The sequence below is a fragment of the Nicotiana sylvestris genome, chromosome 6 (genome assembly GCF_000393655.2).
Source record: "Nicotiana sylvestris chromosome 6, ASM39365v2, whole genome shotgun sequence".
In the NCBI taxonomy this organism is placed as follows: Eukaryota; Viridiplantae; Streptophyta; class Magnoliopsida; order Solanales; family Solanaceae; genus Nicotiana; species Nicotiana sylvestris.
Genome location: NC_091062.1, coordinates 182,304,326 through 182,324,589, shown reverse-complemented (window position 1 = coordinate 182,324,589; position 20,264 = coordinate 182,304,326). Strand labels below are relative to the sequence as shown.

At 39.3% G+C, this 20,264-nt stretch overlaps 3 protein-coding genes across 3 annotated transcripts; 1 reads left to right on the top strand and 2 right to left on the bottom strand.

Moving 5' to 3' along the window:
• The first annotated feature begins 376 nt into the window (after positions 1–376).
• LOC138871771 (uncharacterized) lies at positions 377–3,573 on the top strand. The gene is made up of 6 exons (XM_070149671.1): positions 377–814; positions 1,560–1,690; positions 1,745–1,901; positions 2,153–2,481; positions 2,596–3,375; positions 3,483–3,573. Exons 1-6 carry the CDS (start codon positions 377–379, stop codon positions 3,571–3,573), a joined length of 1,926 nt encoding a protein of 641 aa, XP_070005772.1.
• Positions 3,574–13,170: 9,597 nt separating this feature from the next.
• Positions 13,171–14,032, bottom strand: LOC138871770 (uncharacterized). The gene is made up of 2 exons (XM_070149670.1): positions 13,907–14,032; positions 13,171–13,800 (listed from the first exon to the last, which is right to left on the bottom strand). The coding sequence occupies exons 1-2, from the start codon at positions 14,030–14,032 to the stop codon at positions 13,171–13,173; spliced, it is 756 nt and encodes a 251-aa protein (XP_070005771.1).
• A 495-nt stretch (positions 14,033–14,527) lies between these two features.
• LOC138871769 (uncharacterized) lies at positions 14,528–15,118 on the bottom strand. The gene has a single exon (XM_070149669.1). The coding sequence runs from the start codon at positions 15,116–15,118 to the stop codon at positions 14,528–14,530; it is 591 nt and encodes a 196-aa protein (XP_070005770.1).
• Between the last annotated feature and the right edge of the window lie 5,146 nt (positions 15,119–20,264).

Below are 20,264 nucleotides of genomic sequence, written 5' to 3'. Positions count from 1 at the left end.
CTAGAATCCAAAGCAAGCTACCTCAAAAATTGAAGGATCCAAGTAGTTTCACTATCTAAAGTTTGATTGGTAAGCATGCAGTCGGGCGAGCTTTGTGTGATCATGAAGCGAGCATCAATTTGATGCCGCTATCTATGTTCAGACAATTGGGGTTGGGCAAGCCACGCCCAGCAATGGTAATCTTATAGTTGGTTGATCGCTCCCTTGCTCATCCTGAAGGAGTGATTGAAGATGTGTCAGTTCAAGTGGGTTCGTTTTAATATTCCCTGCCAATTTCATTATCTTGGACTACAAGCCTGATCAGGAAGTCCCATTAATTTTGGGGCATCCATTCTTAGCCACAGGCTGAGCTTTTATTGATGTATGCGAAGGAAAAATGACAATGAGAGTCGGTGATCGAGTGGAGGTATTCAATGTGTATAAGGCACTCAAATTGTCAGCCCACTATGAAGAGTTATCTATGATTTCTGTGGTGGAAAGTGATGTTACGTCATTAGTGCCTTATATAAGCCCCATAGATCCTCTTGAACGAGCTTTGACTAGGGATGAAGAAGACCGTGACGATGAAATGATGGGAGAAATTGATCAAGTACTTGACATGTCTTGCAGTTATGTCCATGGGTTTGGGAAATTTGAGGAGTTGGATAGGCCTGTCACTCAGACCCCTCCTAAGCCATCTATTAAAGAAGCTCCAAAGCTAGAACTTAAGCCCCTTCCAGTGCATCTGCGCTATGCTTATTTGGGGAACTCTGAGACATTTCCAGTGATTATCTCATCCATCTTGACTAACATACAAGAAGAAAAATTGCTCAGAGTACTTCGCTAGCATAAAGGCTATTGGGTGGACAACTGCTGACATCAAGGGAATCAGTCCATCGTTTTGTATGCATAAAATATTTTTGGAAGACGGACACCACCCTAGTGTTTAGTAGAAAAGGAGATTAAATCTCATTATGAAAGAAGTCGTGAAGAAGGAAGTAATTAAGTGGCTCGATACAGGTATCATCTTTCCTATCTCTGACAGCAACTTGGTAAGCCCAGTGCAATGTGTGCCTAAAAAGGGAGGGATGATTGTAGTAGAGAATGAGAAAATGAGCTAATTCCTACTCGCACCGTAACGGGGTGGAGATTTTGCATTGATTATAGAAGGCTCAACAAAGCAACCTGCAAGGACCACTTTCCACTTCCATTCATTGACCAAATATTGGACAGATTAGCGGGTCATGAATATTATTGTTTTCTTGGTGGTTATTTGGGATACAACCAGATTGTCATATGTCCATAGGATTAGGAGAAGACCATTTTTTCTTGTCCTTATGGCACGTTCACCTTCAAGCGAATGCTATTTGGTCTTTTGTAATGCACCAACATCTTTCTAGAGATGCATAATGGCTATTTTCACCTATATGGTAGAAAAATTTGTGAAAGTTTTTATGGATGATTTTTCAATCTTTCGGTCTTCTTATGATGACTATTTGAAGAATTTGATCAAGGTGTTAGCCCGTTGTGAAGAAACAAATCTAGTGTTGAATTGGGAAAAGTGCTATTTTATGGTGCAGGAAGGCATCGTGTTGGGTCACAAAGTGTCTAGAAGTGGCATTGAAATTTATAAGGCGAAGGTGGAGGCGATTGAAAAATTACTTCCATCCATTTCGGTGAAGGGTGTCTGGAGTTGCTTGGGACACGCAGGGTTCTATCGGCGCTTTATAAAGGATTTTTCAAAAATTGCTACTCCTTTGTGCAGGTTGCTTAAAAAGGATGTAACTTTCAATTTTAATGACGCGTGCCTTAAGGCATTTGAAGAGCTTAAAAAGAAGTTGGTGGTTGCCCCCATTATTGTGGCACCGAATTGGTCCTTACCATTTGAACTTATGTGTGATGCAAGTGACCATACTATTGGGGTAGTCTAGGCCAGAGGAAATACAAGGTATTTTTTTCCATCTACTATGCGAGTAAGACTCTTGATGATGCACAGCTGAATTACACTACCACTAAAAAGGAGTTGTTATCCATTGTGTGGGCCTTTGAGAAATTTTGGGCATACTTAGTGGGAACAAAAGTCATAGTCCATATCGATCATGCAGCAATCAGGTATCTATTTACAGAAAAAGAATCTAAGGCTAGATTGATGTGATGGGTTTTGTTGGTGCAGGAATTTGATGTAAAAATACAAGATCGAAAGGGCACAGAGAACCAAGTAGCTGACCATCTATCAAGGCTGGAAAATTACGACCATGTGGAAGAGGGTGGACAAATTAAAGAAGCATTTCCTGATGAGCAACTTTTTGCTATCACCCAAGACCCTCCCCAATGGTACGCAAACTATGTGAATTATCTTGTAAGTGGGGTACTTTCTCCTGAAATTAAATCTGAAGCTAGAAAGGGGTTTCTACATGATGTGAACTTCTTCTATAGGAATGAACCACATTTTTACAAGCAGTATATTGATCAGTTGATGATGAGATACATTCCAGAAAGGAGGTAGAATTAGTGTTGTATGATTGTCATGCATCACCTTATAGGGGCCATCAGGGAGGCGATAGAACAACTACAAAGGTATTACAATCTGCTTTCTTTTGGCCAACATTTTTCAAGGCTGCCCATGCAATTGTTAAGAAGTGTGACCAGTGTCAGAGAACATGGAACAATCACAAAGAGGCATGAAATGCCTTTGAATAACATACTGGAGGTCGAGATTTTTGATGTGTGGGGAATAAATTTTATGGGACCATTCCCATTGTCCAAAGGAAACAAATACATTTTACTAGCAGTTGACTACGTATCAAAATGGGTAGAGGCGATCGCATTGCCAACAAATGATGTCATGGTGGTAGCTATATTTGTGAAAAATAACATATTCTCGAGGTTTAAGACTCCACGTGCATTGATTATTGATGAAGAGATACATTTTTGCAATTGGTTGTTGAATAACCTTCTAGCTGAATATGGAGTCCGCCATAGAGTTGCTACAACATATCATCCTCAAACAAGTGGACAATTTGAGGTGTCTAACACAAAAATAAAGCAAATCTTAGATAAAACGGTGAGTGTGAATAGGAAGGATTGGGTTGCAAAGTTCGATGATGTCTTGTGGGCATATAGAACTTCATATAAAACTCCAACTAAGGCATTGTCGTATAAGCTTATTTATGGAAAGGCATGTCACATTCCTATTGAACTTGAACATAAAGTGTATTGGGCTATTAAAAAGTTGAATATGCACCTTGAAGCCGCTGGTGAGAAGAGACTCTTGCAGTTGAATGAGTTAGATGAGTTCAGGCTGCACTCTATGAAAATGCTAAACTATACAAAGAGAAGACGAAAAGATGGCATGACAAGCGTATCAAGCCACGTCGCTTCGAGCCAGGACAACAGGTATTATTGTTCAATTCTAGGCTCAAGTTGTTTCCTGGAAAGTTAAAATCGAGATGGTCTGGCCCGTTTGGCCAGGAAATTGAGCTACGTGCTTTAAATGGTGAAAGGAAATTTTTAGTGAATGGACACAGAGTCAAGCACTATTGGGGAGGAATAATTGATCGTGAGAAGACCAATGTTTTACTCGCTGATGAGTAAACGAGGCCCTACATCGTTTGCGACGTTAAATCAGGCGCTTGTTGGGAGGCAACCCAGTTTTACTGCTTTTTTATTTTTATTTTTATTATATTATTTTATAGTGTTTATTTTGATTTTTTAGGATGATAAGCATAGGAAACAAAGCCATTGGAAGAGTGCAAAAGCGAGCTTGATGGTGAGAACTAAGTGTGGGGTGCCCACACAAAGAACCATACCTGGGAGAAGTTAGAGTATCCCGTGAGCTACTAATTCTTTTGCCTTTAGCCTACCAGAGAGTCTCTTTTACCTTCTTGTTATTTATAGTGTATATTGAAGATATTGCAAAATTTTAAGTGCGGGTGAGGAGATTATCTGGGTGATTTTCTGTGCTATCTTAGCTTAGTTGTAGTACTTGTTCTGAGTGTAGTAGTTCTAGTTTTAAATAACCGAAAAAAGTAGAAAAATTAAACTTCTCCCGATGATAGATCTCATTCGACAGGTTTATTGAGAGATTTAAGTCGAAAGAAAAAAGACAAGAAGATTTTCTTTCGTAAGGTAGTGTAATAATTCCCCCTTGATTTTTCTTTGTACCACGGTTCTTTTCCAAGGGTGTTGTTTGAACCAGGTGTAGCTAGATTTATGTTTTTTAAGGAGTTGGAGTCGGTGTGCTATGATTGGAATTGAAGCAATATCTCTTGACTTTGTTATGCCTTGAGAATAGTGAGTACTTTGGTTGTGACACTTAGGCTCAGTTTTTGACTCTTGTTTAAGTACCTTAAATTGTTTGATCTTAACTTTGCTTAACTGGTTTGACTAGAGTGTCTTGATGAGTCCAATCCTAAGTGTGTTATGTGCCGTGTGTGTGAGGTTTGTTTGTGTCATTCTATGCATTGAATTTGATATCTAGAACTTGCCTCGTGTGTTTGTAAAGCGAAATAGTAATTTTGTTCAGTCTTGGAAGTGATATAGATATTTCTTTGTTGAGCCAGATATATATATTTTATCCGCCTAATTGTTACGTATCACAGTTATTTCACCTCTCATGAGCAATTGAATCGTAATGAACTTTGTAAAAGTTATGGAGGTTGGTTTGGCTTTTGAGTGGAACTAATAAAATAAGGAGAAAAATATATTGTTTGGAAAAAGTAAGAGCCAATTGAATTGAAAAAGAAAGAAAAAAAATAGTTGTATTGTGTGGAAAATATTCCTTGATAATGGTATCTTGATGTAATTGAGCTTAAACAATTATGGAGTTAATGTACATTAATGTGAAGGTGGAGTTATGGTTTGACATAAGTGTGGGGTTTTAACTGTTAAAATATATGTATTAAAGTTCTTAGGAAGGTGTAGCCACTAGTATATCTAAATGTATCCTACCCGTCTCGCAGCTTACATTACAACCAATTAAAGTCCGAATTGATCCTTGACTGAATGAGCTCGATTAGTAGAGTAGTATACTACGGGCAAGCATATGGTTCATCTTTTATGGCGTATGAATGTTGTTTCTGAGAGTGAGTGAATTCTTTCTATATTAAGTTCCTAATTGTTCTTGAATTTTATGTGTGTGGAACTACTCTCTTTTGTTGTATGAGGGCACTTGATTCATAAAGGAAAGGTAATGTCGTTGACCTCTATGTTAGAGTAAGTGAGCAGGTTGTGAAAAATGTGTGGTGCTTGTGAGTCAAATCTTGAGGTGAGGATGTTATACTATTGTGCTTAGTCTATTTTAAATATTCTTGATATGATGAGTTATGAGAATTGCTTAAAAGGGTCGTGTTGTTGTAAATTGTAGAAAGTTGCTCGAGGATGAGCAAGAGTTTATGTGTGGGGTATTGATAAACGACCAAAAATTCATATTTTTTTGTATACCTTCATCTCATAACTCGTGTGGTTACGGTAGGTTACATGAGATTGTGTACTAAATTATGCTCATTACGTGCATTCTTACGTGTAGGAGCAAGTTGAATGAAATGTGAGCAAAAGAAGTTAATTTGTGACTAAAAGACCAAAGAAGGACTTTGCTCGTTCACTCTCGCGTGCACACGAGGGAGTGAATGAGCTATTGAGAAAGAGCTTGGAGAAAAAAATAGTGAAGTATAGCAAAAAGGCATGGAAGTGCACGAGAGACCTAGAAGAAAAAGAAAAAGAGAAGAACTTTGCTCGTTCACTCTCGTGTGCGCACGAGAGAGTGAACGAGCTAACATAAAAAAAGCTGTTTTGAAGTGGGCTTGTATTATTTCACCCCATGCTAACCCTATCCCATATAAATACTCTTTAAACTCATTTTTGAAGAGGGAGGACGTGACTTGTGAAGAGAGACGCCACTTTTGAAGAGAAACTACACACGGGAAACATTCGGGAGCAAGGATATCTACGATTTTTTCAACTTTTCTTAGTATTTTCAATTATCCACACTTATGAATTTGTTTGATACTATCATGAGTGGCTAAAACCCATAGTTCTGGGATTTGTATTTAGCCATGAATATTGTTGTTTGATGTAGACTTAACCTTGATTATTTTTAACCATTATATGGTTGTTTCTTCAATTCTGTGATTAATTGCTTAATTATCTGGCCAGCAGTTAAGTTCTATTTACTATCTATGCTATGCTTGGTGTCACACCTCCTTTTTACACCGGAGGGGGATATAAGGGAGTTTTTCCAATTAAAGTGACATAAATCGAAATGGAATTGTTTTATTTAATTTTTAGAGTTGCCATTTGGAATAGTTTATTTGGTGTCCCAAATCACCGATTTATTTTTAAATCCCAAATCGAAGAGAATTTTGACTTTATTTAAAAGTCTGCGAAACCAGAAATTCTAGATAAGGAATTTTCTTAACCTGAAAGAAGATGTTAGGCATTCCCGGGTTATGTGGTTCGAGCATTGTCGCTTTAACTAATAATAATTGGCCTAATTATCTGATTTACTACGCGTTTTAAATCTATTGTGCATTATTAAGTTTTGACCGCTTTTAACTATTTATGAAACTATTCTAGAACAAGTTACGATTGTCGTACACTTGTTTGTTTGATACACATTGTGAATCGTGTCATGGGAACCGTACCCACAATCTACAATATATTTAATTTATTAGCATTATTAGAAGTTGTAGCCGGGTCACATAAATGTACCCCCAGATTTGGAAATTATGTATCGCAACTACGTCACGGGAACTGTACCCGTAGCTGTGAAAGTTTTATTATAAACGCGCCCAAAGCAAACTACGAATGTTCAAAGTATTTTATACACTAGTTATGAATATTCAAAGTCTTTTTCCACACTAGTTTTTGCATTAATGTGAGGGCCATAGATTATGGGATTCATTTGTAGATGGCACGCCTCAATTTATTTCAAAGAATTTAACTCAACTAAAATAAACTATGGATGTTCATATTTAAAACTAATTTGAAGTTCAATATAAGGCTACTAATTATATACATGCTTGGGGCATATGTGTTGGACCTTTAATCATTTTGGATAAGGGAATTGGGCTAGCAGTAGCCCATTGGTTACTTGGTCAAGGACAAATCAGCGTTGAAGCTGCATTAGGCTCAGAATTTAGCCCAGAAGCAAAAAGAAACTCAAAGGCCTTGACCGGCCTGCTTTTGATCACGGCTACCCTGACATAATAAAGAGGAGTTGAAATGATTCAGGCCCTTTAACTCATAATAAAACTGGCCTTTCGTGGGCTTTGAATTTCTAGCCCAATAAAGCCTTGCTAGGCTATGTGACAGATGAGTGAATGCTAGCCTACCTAAATCGAATTTCAACAGGAACAGTCCAAGAATCACGGGGCATCATATTTCCTTAATTACTTTGTGACTCACCATTAGATTTACCTTTAAGAAATCAGTGAAATCGAAAGAACTCTAAATTTTAACGTCTAATGAATTTTTCAAACCTTGACATGCATCAGTAATAGAGAAATGTTGAGGACAATGCATAGTTCCCAAAGTCATGAATACATTCAACTAAATAAGAGATAAATGCTAGTTTAATAATACTAGGGAAACATGTTGAGTCATTAGATCACCCCACAAGCCAAATATAATCAAGGTTTACTAGAATCTAACAATGACTAAATAATTCTACCAAATTTCACGGGATGCACAACTAAAGATTTTATATTACAATGAAAATCTAATATGAATGACAGTTACAAAAAAATACAAAAAGACATTTTTGGCATTCTGTAGCATCACGAATGGGGCCCGTAGCCCTTTTTTATAACAAAATGCTCGATTCTACATATTGAACCTTTACTTCATGAAATTAAAAGCTCCATTTCAACATATGGCTTTAATACAAATTTTCATGAGACAAGGAGTTATATGACTAAATGTATCATAAAAAGGTTAAATATTGACTACTAACATGCTCCAACAGGATGAACAAATATCAACAGCATCTGAACTGGAATAGTCTTAATTTTTAAAAAAATTCAACTGATGATTAAGTAAAGAAAGAGCTGATATTAACAGCTGATGCTAACAGAGAGACATAGGCAACACATGTAGCAAATTAAATACAAAAGAACTCAAACAATAGGCATAGTCATGGAATCAACCAACTAAGAAACCTCATTTTTATACTTCAAAGAGAAATACAAAGGTGTTTTGGCATACCTAAAAGTAGCATGTAGCAACAAAACACCAGAAATAGAATATGAAATCCTGAATCGATGATATCTAGCCCAGAACCTCACAACAGCCAATGGAAGATGAGAAAACACAGCAACCAACAACAGTAAATCCCAGAAAAAGAAATCCTTACATTCAATCCATTTTCGACTTATGAGAACCAGAAATCCCAAAGAGGTTCTTTAAGTTTTTGCTAAAATCAGAAGAAAAGGGAATCGGCTACTAATGAAACAGTAGCTAAACTTTTAGAGTATTTTTTAGGGTTTTGAAAATCTATCTTAATGAAAGAGTAACTTTTATTTATATAGAACATACAAACACAGCATCCAAAGAATATTATGACCTAAATTCTTTGGATAGTACAACATATTGACAGAGAATAATGTACAACTTTCCATTTTTCAGCATCTTTTCCAACAAATTCTGAATAGCTGGTACATTTCTAGAACTTTCCTCTTAGGTCTGGGCCAAATGTCATGGCCAAATGGCCCAAGACAGGCCCAAGTCATGGCCAGATGGCCCAAGCCAGGCCCAAGCCCAATACAACTTAGGCCTTGACTGATTAGGCCTTCATTGGCCAACCCAGAACCCAAAAATCAGAGTAAAATTGTACAAACTAACCTAGCAAAAACCAATCAACTAATAATTAAATTCAATTAAACTAACCTAAGGCAAATTGTAATTAACCTAAACATGCTAACAAATGAACTAAATACTGATTAAAATTAAACTAAGATCTACTTATCATGCAAACAAAGCTAATGAAGAAAACACAATCAATAAACAAATGGGAATATAAGTGGTGAAATCAAATTGGCACTTAAAGAAAGGGGAGATGAGATTTTACCCCGTTTTAACTTAGAAAAAGTAATGATAAAGAATTTGAATGGAACCGATGAATTCTGGCTGGAATCCGGCGAACCTGTCCGAATCAGATGATCTCGGAATGACTCAAAACTATCGTCAACCGATTGCTCTTTTTGAGATCAATCTATTAATGTAAGATTTAGGTCAAAACGAGTCTTAATTGCACAAAAATCAGTAAAGGAAAAGGAAATTAGGGTTTGCTTTTTTGGGGGTTTCAGATCCGAAATTAGCTAGATTTGGCTGGGATTTAGGGAAAACTAGTGATGGATTTGGAAAGAAGGGGGATGAGGATTGCATGGTGCCCTTTTGGTCAGATTTGGAGTGTTTCCGGCGCCGTGAGGCAATTTCCGGCGGGCGGCGGCTGGTGGTGAAGGGTTGGGGAATCCTTGGCGGCTAGGGTTTCAATTTTGGAGCTGGGGTAAGAGACTTATGAGTTTGTTTGGAGGGTTAGGGGATTTTCGGACAGATATATGGAAATGGGAAGTTCAGTTCTCAGCAGTTGGATCATTGAAGATCAACGATTGAGATTTAGTTGGGCAAAACGACGTCGTTTGGGTGTTACTGAAGGGCTGGACCGGGTAAGGGATTAGGCTGAGTGGTTTGGGCGGGGTTTTAAAGTTAATTGGTCCAATTCAAAGGATTGGCCCAATTTTAAAGAAACAAGACCAAAAAAATGTTTTCTTCCTATTTTTCTTTTCTTTGTTTTTACTTTTCTTTTTCTCTAATTAATTAAAATCCTAAATTAATCTAATTTGTAAAATTAAACTAATTATCTAATTATAAAAACTACAAAATTAGTTAAACATAAATTAATGAAAAGGAAATTACTAAATTAGCATTAAAACTAAAAATGTAAAAATGAATGATATTTGTTTTTGTGATTTTTATTTTAATAAAGCAATTAATTAACTAATTAATCATAAAAATATGGACACAAAATCTAAATGCAATGCATGATATTTTTTGACATTTTGGGGGTATTTTTCATGATTTTAACAAAATTAAATGTGCACAAAAATTCAAACAATTAATAAAAAAACTTTAAAAACCCTAAAAATTGAAAAACAAATTGGAAAAAATCTATTTCTTCAATTTTGAAGGAGTATCTTTTGGTAGGGTAAAAATCATGTGTTCACAGCTTCCCCTCTTTGCTCGGAAATGCGAAGAGTTTTCGGGCAAAGATAAAATGAGCAACTACGAGCGATTTTTGCCCGTTTGAAACTCCATGGGAAGCATTTTTTTGGAAAAAGTCTAACCGAACCTTGCTTCGGAGGTTGCCTACATATCCCTGGCTATAAAGGAATCAGGTCATGTAGTTCTGGAATTTTGGTAGCTGAGACTACCGAGAAACTGTGATTTCACTGTTGTTGCTACTGTTTCTGCTTGCTGAGCTCCTTATTACACTAAAATGAAAGAAGAAAAGCTAAAGTAGCTAAGCCTATCAACTATGAGTTACAAGATTCCTATCTATAAACCTTCTAAATCTTGATCTTGAGTCTTTACTAGTTCTTCCTGCAGACTCTGATCTGAATCTTGATGCCCGTTAGCTGCAACCACTCATTCATTCTTCTTTAGCTTTTCGAATCAAGGCGGGACACGCAAGGCTTGTGACTTCAATCATCTCTTGAATAATCTGCATCTTTTCTCTGCTTCTACACTTAGAGTTTAATTCTTTTCTTATTTTTCTTTTCTTTTATTTGGATTGAGGCTTCTTCTTTTGGTCATCTCAAACCTCGTGCCTTATGGTAAAAAAAAACTTGTTCAGGCACCAAAAATACAAATGAATGAAATTTTTCTGCCCCAGTTTTTACTAGGAAAATTTCGTGAGTTATTGCAACAAAAATCTAAACTATTTCTTTATTAAAAGCAATAAAATTAGGATTGTGTATCCTTGAGAAAAAGAGATTAGGGAGTAGAGACCCTATATCTAAAATGAAATCAAATGGGAATCAGAGGCCCTAAGTTGGAAAGATTACCAGGTTATGCTGGCATCAACTAGAGAGTGGGACCCTATACTGGAAAAGACTACCAGGTTATACTGGCAGAGTCCTCGGGTTATGTTGGAAGAGTTCTCAGGTTATGTTGGGAAAGTCATCGGGTTATGCCGGAAAGGTCCTCGGGTTATGCCGGAAAAGTCAACGGGTTATGCCGGGAAAGTTATGGGGTTATGCCGGAAAGGTCCTCGGTTATGCTGGGAAAGTCATCGGGTTATTATCGGAAAGGTCATCGGGTTATGCCGGGAAAGTCATCGGGTTATGCCGGAAAGGTCCTCGGGTTATGCCGGGAAAGTCATCGGGTTATGCCGGAAAGGTCATCGGGTTATGCCGGGAAAGTCATCGGGTTATGCCGGAAAGGTCCTCGGGTTATGCCGGAAAGGTCCTCGGGTTATGCCGGAAAGGTCCTCGGGTTAAGCCGGGAAGTCATCGAGTTATGCCGAAAAGGTCCTTGGGTTATGCCGGGATCAACTAGGGCGTGGGACCCTATTTTGGAAAGATTACCAGGTTATGCTGGCATCGACTAGGAAATGAGGCCCTATGTTGGGAAAGACATAGCTAGGGATTGGAGACCCTATACTACCATGATTTTGAATTTTTCTTCTTCCCTCTTTTTCATTTTCATCATTTTTCTTCTTTTTCTTTTTTATTTCATAGAACGAGTAAATGCGGGAAAGAATTTTGGAGGGGGCTTCCCTTTTTTGGATTGTTGCTGCAAAGCTGTTTCTAGCCCTTACGCAGTTTTCTTTCGGTTGCACCTGCTTTTTGCAAGGTTGCTTTGTCTTGCACCTGTTTTCATGCTTTTCAAACAAAGAACAATTTGTCAGTTTAAAATGGTGGTTGGTTTTGTTGCCTTGATTATTTCAATCACTTGATCTTGGCCCTGCTCTTTCAATAAAAATCTCCATTGCTCGCTGGTTCTTGTGGAAGCTGGTTTCATTTCTAAACCCAAGGATCTTGACTTTCCAAATTCCACATAATGATTAACCCGTGTGGGGCTGGGCCTTTTTCCATCTTATTTTGCCTTTATGGGCACTTGATTGATTTCCTTTATTTTTAAGAGTTTTTTATTCTGGAGCATCGGCCATCATGGCCAGTCGAGGTCGACTTGAAGCACCTACCTAGGCTGGGTGCTTTTCTTGAATTTTAGCTTTTCTCAAACAAAATCCTGTAAAACCAATCTTTCCATCTTTTCTTTGTATTAGTTTCAGAGGATAATTAGACCGAAAGGGATTCAAAGAAAAGTTAACAACGGACAGGATAATGAGTTTAAACGAGCAGTGTCATTTTGGGTGAAAGGAAAGAAGGGCTTATCTGGAGTGCATGCAGACTTCAATAGACATGACATGATTCTTGGACTAGACACCCGATCTGTGCAAACCATCCAATTCTCATAAACCCATCATAACCCCTATCTCAAAACCGAGAAGCCTTGCCACGACTCTATCAGTACCAATGGTTGTAAGGGATCCTTTTTTTTCGATCAGTGGCACCCTTTGCGGGTTTTCACCAACCGACCTCTCTCATTTCTCTTCTCACCATCGTCTTATAGTGCTCTTTGCGAGTTTTCACTAATAAGACACTCTCATTTTAAATATTTCTACTCACCTTCGCCTTACGGTGCCCGTGTGGGTTTTCACCAATAAGACTCTCTTATTTTATTTCTCTCATTTGATTGTATTCGGTTCAAGTAACCAACATCCTCCCATTTTGAACATTTTTACCGATTAATCAGAAGGACTTTGAACAGGATTTAGGGTAAAAAGAGTTTGGATTGAATTACAACTTCGGAACCTTTCAGGCGAACCATCACTGAACCATTATAAATTTTTCCCCAATTTCACTTTTGGGGAAATGTGAAATTTTGTTTTGGTGTGACTGAACCCCAGAGAGAGGATGCCTACGTATTCTTTCGGAATCAAGTCGAAGGTAGTTCAGAAAACTTTTTTTTATTTTCTTTTTATTTTTGTTGTTTTGTTTTGTATTTTCTTCTTTCTTTTTTTAACATTTTCGGGTTATAATAAGGATAATCAAAGAAAGGTAACTGGCTCAAACGGTTAGCAAAGGTTAAAAGTGTTTGGGGTAGCAAGAATGAAAGCCTTCGTCATTCCAATCAGAGAATATTTGTACCGCAGAAGGGTTGAACGTAATACCGTTTGACCGCGTCTGCATTGGCAGCTGTGTCAAGGTCATTTCCTTTAATGTCTCCCAAGTACAATGCCCCTTTTAGCAACAATTTTCTTACAATGTACGAACCTTTCCAATTAGGAGCAAATTTTCCTTTTGCTTCCTTATGGTGCGGGAAAATATGCCTCAAGACGAGTTGCCCTACTTCAAAGTTCCTGGGCCACACTTTCTTGTTGTAGGCACAGGTCATTATCTTTTGATACGACTGCCCGTGGCAAACTGCGCCCATCCGCTTTTCATCAATCAGAGTTAACTGTTCTAGATGGGTCTTGACCCATTCATTGTCCTCAATCTCAACTTCAACGATGATTCGAAGAGATGGAATTTCAACTTCTATGGGTACTACGGCTTTAGTGCCATAAACCAATAGATAGGGTGTTGCCCCAAATGATGTGCGCACAGTGGTGCGATATCCCAACAATGCAAAAGGCAACTTTTCATGCCATTGTCTAGAACTTTGAATCATTTTCCTGAGAATCTTCTTGATGTTTTTGTTCACTGCTTCAACAGCACCATTAGCTTTAGGCCAATAAGGGGTAGAATTCCGATGTGTGATCTTAAATTATTGGCATACCTCCCTCATTAAATGACTGTTCAAATTTGCAGCATTGTTCGTAATAATAGTTTTAGAAATACTAAAACAATAAATAATGTTGGAATACATGAAGTCCACCACTGCTTTCTTGGTGACGGACTGCTTTAACCCACTTTGTGAAATAGTCAATGGCAACTAAGATAAATCTGTGCTCGTTTGAAGCTTTTGGCTCGATCGGCCCAATTACATCCATAACCCAAGCAACGAACGGTCATAGTGCTGACATAGGATGTAATTCTGAAGGCGGTGGATGAATCAGGTCACCGTGTACCTGACACTGATGACACTTTCGGACAAAACTAAAGCAATCCTTTTCCATAGTCATCCAGTAATAACCTGCCTGAAGGATTTTCTTTGCAAGGACGTATCTATTCATATGGGGCCCGCATACTCCTGTGTGCACCTCATTCATGATTCTTCCGGCCTCTTAGGCATCCACACATCTTAAAAGGTTTAGATCTGGATTCCTTTTATACAAGACTTCTCCGCTCAAAAAGAAACTACTAGCAAGCCTTCTAATGGTTCTCTTTTGGTCTCCACTAGCTTGTTCGCGATATTCCTTTATTTTCAAGAATCTTTTGATATCATGATACCATGGATGAACATTTGGCTCTATCTCAACTGCATTACAATAACTATGTCTTTCTCGAATTTGGATTTCCAGTGGGTCAATGTGGACATTGCCTGGTTATGGCAGAATCGAGGCTAAAGTAGCTAATGCGTCAACTAACTCATTGTGGAATCGAGGGATGTACCTGAACTCAACAAACTTGAACCGTTTGCTAAGATCTTCCATATGTTGCCTATATGGGATAAGTTTGATGTTCCGAGTTTCCCATTCACCTTGAGCTTGTTGGATAATCAAGTCAGAATCTCCCATGATTAACAATTCTTCCACATCCTGATCGACTACTATGTTCATGCCCATAATGCAGGCTTCATACTCGGCAGTATTGTTCATACAGAAAAACCAAAGTCGGGTTGTGGCCAGATAATGCTGACCAGTGGGCGAAATCAAAATTGCCCCAATCCCAACACCTTTTGCATTCACAACTCCATCGAAGAACATTTTCCAAGCATTAGTGTCTTCTGGAATTACCTCAACTGAATTTACTTCCTCATGCGAAAAGTAGGTACTCAAAGGCTGATATTCACCATCAACAGGATTCTCAGCTAGGTTATCTAACAAGGCTTGAGCCTTCATTGTTGTGCGTGTGACATAGACTATGTCAAACTCGATGAGCAGGATGTGCCATTTCGCTAACCTTTTTGTAGTCATCGTCTTTTGGTATATGTACTTCAAAGGATCCAGTCTGGTTATGAGATAGGTGGTATAAGCCAACAAGTAAGGCCTAAACTTCTAAGCGACCCAAGTTAAAACGCAGCAAGTTCTTTCCAACAAAGTGTACTTGGCTTCATAACTAGTGAATTTCTTGCTCAAGTAGTATATGGCTTGTTCTTTCTTTCCGGTCACATCACGTTGCCCGAGAACACATCCAAAGGAATTCTCCAACACTGTCAAGTATAAGAACAAAGGCCTTCCAAGTTCGGGTGGAACCAACCACTGGCGGATTTGACAGATACTCTTTGATTTTGTCTAAATATTCTTGACACTCATATGTCCATCTGATCGCTCGATCGTTCTTCAATAGCTTAAATATGGGCTCACACGTGGAAGTCAACTAAGCAATGAACCTACTAATGTAATTCAACCTTCCCAACAGACTCATAACTTCTTTCTTGGTTCTCTAAAGGGGAAAATCCCGAATAGACTTTATCTTCGTTGGATCTAACTCGATGCCCCTCCGACTGACTATAAACCCCAAGAGTTTCCCAGGTGGAACTCTGAATGCACACTTAGCTGGATTTAACTTCAAGTCATACTTACACAGACGCTCAAAGAACTTTCTCAAATCCCCCACATGATCGTCCTGCATTTTGGATTTAATGATCACAGCATTCACGTACACCTCAATTTCCTGGTGCATCATTTCATGAAAGATGGCAGTCATAGCTCTCATGTAAGTTGCCTTGACTTTCTTCAAACCAAAAGGCATGATCCTATAACAGTAAGTACCCCAAGGTGTCGTGAAAGCCATTTTTTCTGCATCTTCTTCATCCATCAGAACTTGATGATACCCAACATAACAATCCACAAAAGATTGTATCTTATGTTTGGCATAGTTGTCAACAAGGACGTGGATGTTTGGTAATGGAAAGTTATCCTTGGGGCTTGCTTTGTTCAAATCCCGATAATCAACACACACTCGGGTTTTTTCATCTTTATTTGGAACTGGGACCACATTAGCCAACCATGTGGTGTATCGGACCACTCGGATCACACTAGCTTTCAACTGTTTGGTGACTTCCTCTTTGATTTTGTCACTGATGTTTGTTTTAAACTTTCTCTATTTTTGTTGGACAGGGGGGAAAACCGGGGTAAGTTGTCAATTTGTGCACCACTAAATCAACACTCAGTCCTGGCATATCATCATAGGACCAAACAAACACGTCTTTGAATTCGAACAAAAGTTGGATCAATGCATCCTTAGTTCTTTCATCAGCGTGAATGCTTATCATGGTTTCTTGGACCTCTTCCGAACTACCCAAATTAACTGGCTCAGTTTCATTTAAGTTTGGCTTAGGACTATTCTCAAATTGTTCCAGTTCTCGGTTTATTCCCCTAAAAGCCTCATCTTTATCATATTCGGGTTCTTGATTCATTATTTCACAGTTAGACAATGTGTTAGGATTTGGACATGAAGTCCTCAAGCATGTCATGTTATTTAAGTCCGCATTATTAGAATTGAAAAAGAGAGATAAGAAAAATAACAAAAATAAGAAAGAATACAGAGAGATATTCATAGACGATGAAATATTGATTTCATTTCATTGAATTTGAAGATAGAAGGGTTTACATCGGAATTTAAAAGACAATAAACTAAAAACATTCGAGTTACACCTTGAAATAACTCGAAATGCAGAAAAGATGTCAAGACTGAACTATCGGGATTCCCTCCTGACTGGGAACGGAGTAGCCTTTCAATTTTGAAGTTTGGCATCTGGCCCCATAAATTGCACCTCAACAGTGCTTGAGCCTTCACTCGGCTGGACCATGTGAGCCTCATATAACATTTGCCTCATTTCTTCACAGATGTCCTCAATTTCTTCGGCCGTGAAGGCCTCTCCATCTTCTTCTATGTACCTTGGCTTAATAAACGTTCTGGCGAGATGCGGGACTGGCTGAGGCAGAACCCACCCATCGTTCTTATGTTTATTAGCCCATTTTATGTCGGCTTCTGTAGCTCAGAAACCGACGCCAAAGAAGTTCTCACTGGCAGTCAAAGTGATGGGCTCTGTAACGCCTTGCAAAGATGCCCCTAACTCTTTCCCGACCATGCTTGATCATCTCACTGGTGACCATGATTGATGCGCTTGACAAGAAGGGCTGAGGACACGAGGTTCCTTCCTCACATTGGTCTGAGACCAAGATCTCAAAAGCTTGGTAGACTATGTGCTCGCTACCTTCGCTAGCCTCCAGACATGGGACTGATGGGTCCCTGTAAATTGATTGCCCATCTTTTCCGTGGACCACGATTTCCTGGTTTTCATGTTCAAACTTAACCATTTGCTGGAGATTAGAGGGTACAACTCCTATCGCATGGATCCAAGGCCTTCCTAGGAGAAAATTGTAGGAGGTCTCCATGTCCAAAACCTGGAATGTTACTTCAAAGTCCACCGGGCCGATGGTTAGGATCAAATCAATCTCCCCTATTGTGTCCCTCTTGACGCCGTCAAAAGCATGTACACAAACATTGTTGGGTCCAATCCTTTCGGTCCCAATTTCCATTCCCTATAAGGTCGAGAGAGGGAATATGTCAACCCCAGACCTGCCATCCAACATAACTCTTTTCACGTAGTAGCCTTCACATTTAACGGTCAAATAAAGAGCTTTGTTATGGGCATCCCCTTTCGGAGGCAAGTTATTTTGACTGAATGAGATCCGGTTGACTTCAAAAAATTATTCTGCCATTCTTTCCAATTGCTCAATCGTGGTCTCGATCGGAACATATGCTTCATTGAGCGTCTTTAACAGCACTTTCTGATGCTCATTCGATCTTATCAGCAGGGACAAAAGTCAGACCTGAGAAGGGGACTTCCAGAGTTGGTCAATTACATCGTAGTCTGAGGATTTCATCTTTTGGAAGAAATCCTCTGCCTCTTCAGCACTGACTGGATTTTTAAGCGGAAAATGTTTCTGTTTGGTCTTGTTCAATTCTTCCAAGTTGAGGTACTTCCCAGACGGGTTTGTTTCATTCACTCCCCTCACGATTTCTTTTCCTTTATACATCATCATTGCTTGTTGTAGTTCCAGGGGACGGCAGTAGGGTCCTTCATGGAATTCTGTGGTGTGCGGCTAATAACCACAAGCTCAGGTGAAATTACCGGCCCCCGCGCCACATAAGTCCCCTTTGGTATGTACATCTTTGGTACCTTAAGCACGACCTTCTTTTACTCAAACCTTTTGGGAGGACTCAACAAAAGTTGTCTTTTTCTAGGGGCCCTGGAAACATAGAGAACGGCATCTTTAGGGGGAACTGCCCCTGTTTTGGTTTTCATAGTCTTTTCTATGCTTTGAGGAGTGGAATTGCTTTTCTTCTCATCCTTAGCTTGCTTTGTTGTCGCTCTAGGCTTCTTTTCAACATCGGCAATGGCTAATAGCTTTCAAAGCTAGGTCAAAATCTCTGTCCTCACAAATCATCCCAATGACTGGCCCATTATTGTGAGCCGACAATGGGTTATTAGTTACATTGGGGACCTCCTCATCCCTCAACATTACCCATTTTTGCTCTATTAGATTTTCGACTACCTTTTTAAGGGTCCAGCAATCCTCAGTGTCGTGCCTTTCTGTCCCTGAATGATAAGCATATCGGGTACTTGGTCGGTAGGAGGGCGACTCAAGGTTTTGCCTATTTGGAGGTATGTGCTGCAACAAACCCATTTGGACCAACTTTGGGAAGAGGCTGGAATATGATTCACCGATGGGTATGAAGTTGGTTTTTCTGGGTGGTTCACGGGCACGGGCGTTATATGGAAAATTATTCTGTGGTAGACGGGGATTATATGAAGCTTGGTGAGGAAAGTTATTTCTGGGAGGTGGAGCTCGGTTCTGGTTATAGTGTTGTTACGGCCGAGCCTATGGCTGGGCATTCATCATTGCATAAGGCTGAGGACTCATGGAATATGCTGCATCTTGGTGGGGATATTAATGTTGCGGGGTGCTTGAAGAGGAACCAAAGTAACCTTGAGTTTGACAGGGGTTTCTCAGACTTGAGGCCATCATTGTCACTTCTTCTTTCTTTTTCCGATTTGCTGCAGCTCCCGATCTACTCTGGATTGCTTGAGAGGTGGCTCTTATAGCCGACTGGCTCAGGATGCGACCCGTTTTCAAACCATTCTCCACCATTTCCCCAATATTTATGGCTACTGTAAATGGCTTGCTCATAGCCGACATTATGTTCTGGAACTAATCAGCCTCTTGGGCTTGCAAGCAAACACTGACCATCTCGGTCTCATCCATTGGGGGCTTCACCCTGGCAGCTTGTTCACGCCACTTGATGGTATACTCCCGGAAGCTCTCTGAATATTTCTTTCTGAAATTGGACAAAGAGTTTCGATCTAGAGCTATATCCACATTGTACTGGAACTATCTGACAAAGTCTCGGGCCAAGTCATCCCATATATGCCAGCATGAGATGTCTTGGTCCATATACCATTCGGATGTAATTCCAGCTAAACTCTCCCCAAAGTAAGCCATCAAGAGTTCTTTTTTTCCGCCCGCTCCTCTTAACTGATTGCAATATCTTTTCAGGTGAGCTATGGGGTCTCCATGTCTGTTATACTTTTCAATCTTGGGAGTCTTGAAATCGATGGGCAGGTGAACATGAGGGAACATGCACAAGTCAACGTAGGAGACACTCTTCTAGCCACTCAAGCCTTGTATGTTCTTGAGACTTTGTTCTAGGCTTTTTATTTTCTGAGTGATCTTTTTTTTCTCGGGATTCTTTACAATTCTCTCTTGTCCCGTAGTAAACTCATACTGAGGTGGTTGAGTGTAGGATTTTAGGGTGACATGAGTCGTGTCCGATTGGAATGGTGGTTTGGAAAGTAAAGGATGACGGCTCAAAACTTGGCCTAGGAAATGTTGGTTGCGCCGTAGTCGAGGTTAGTGGTGCGGTGAATATTTTAGAAAATACTCCAAAAATCGATGCCTGGGGGCGAACCTTAGAAAGTGTTCCAACGAACATAGTGGGGTATCCAAATAGGGTAGCTGAGTATTTTATAGGGATGTTGGAGGTTCCACTTGTTCTGGGAATCAGCTCAAGAAAACCAGGTATTGCACTAGGCGGTTCTCTACCATTAGA

Excerpts from the sequence above, each read along its gene's own strand:
- LOC138871769 (XM_070149669.1), bottom strand. The coding sequence starts at position 15,118 with ATGACTACAAAAAGGTTAGCGAAATGGCACATCCTGCTCATCGAGTTT.
- LOC138871771 (XM_070149671.1), top strand. The coding sequence starts at position 377 with ATGACAATGAGAGTCGGTGATCGAGTGGAGGTATTCAATGTGTATAAG. Across the intron at positions 2,482-2,595 it reads AGATACATTCCAGAAAGGAG|GCTGCCCATGCAATTGTTAA; the intron begins GTAGAATTAGTG and ends ACATTTTTCAAG. Across the intron at positions 3,376-3,482 it reads GCTTCGAGCCAGGACAACAG|GAAATTTTTAGTGAATGGAC; the intron begins GTATTATTGTTC and ends AAATGGTGAAAG.
- LOC138871770 (XM_070149670.1), bottom strand. The coding sequence starts at position 14,032 with ATGGATGTAATTGGGCCGATCGAGCCAAAAGCTTCAAACGAGCACAGA. Across the intron at positions 13,801-13,906 it reads AAAGCAGTGGTGGACTTCAT|ATCACACATCGGAATTCTAC; the intron begins GTATTCCAACAT and ends CAATAATTTAAG.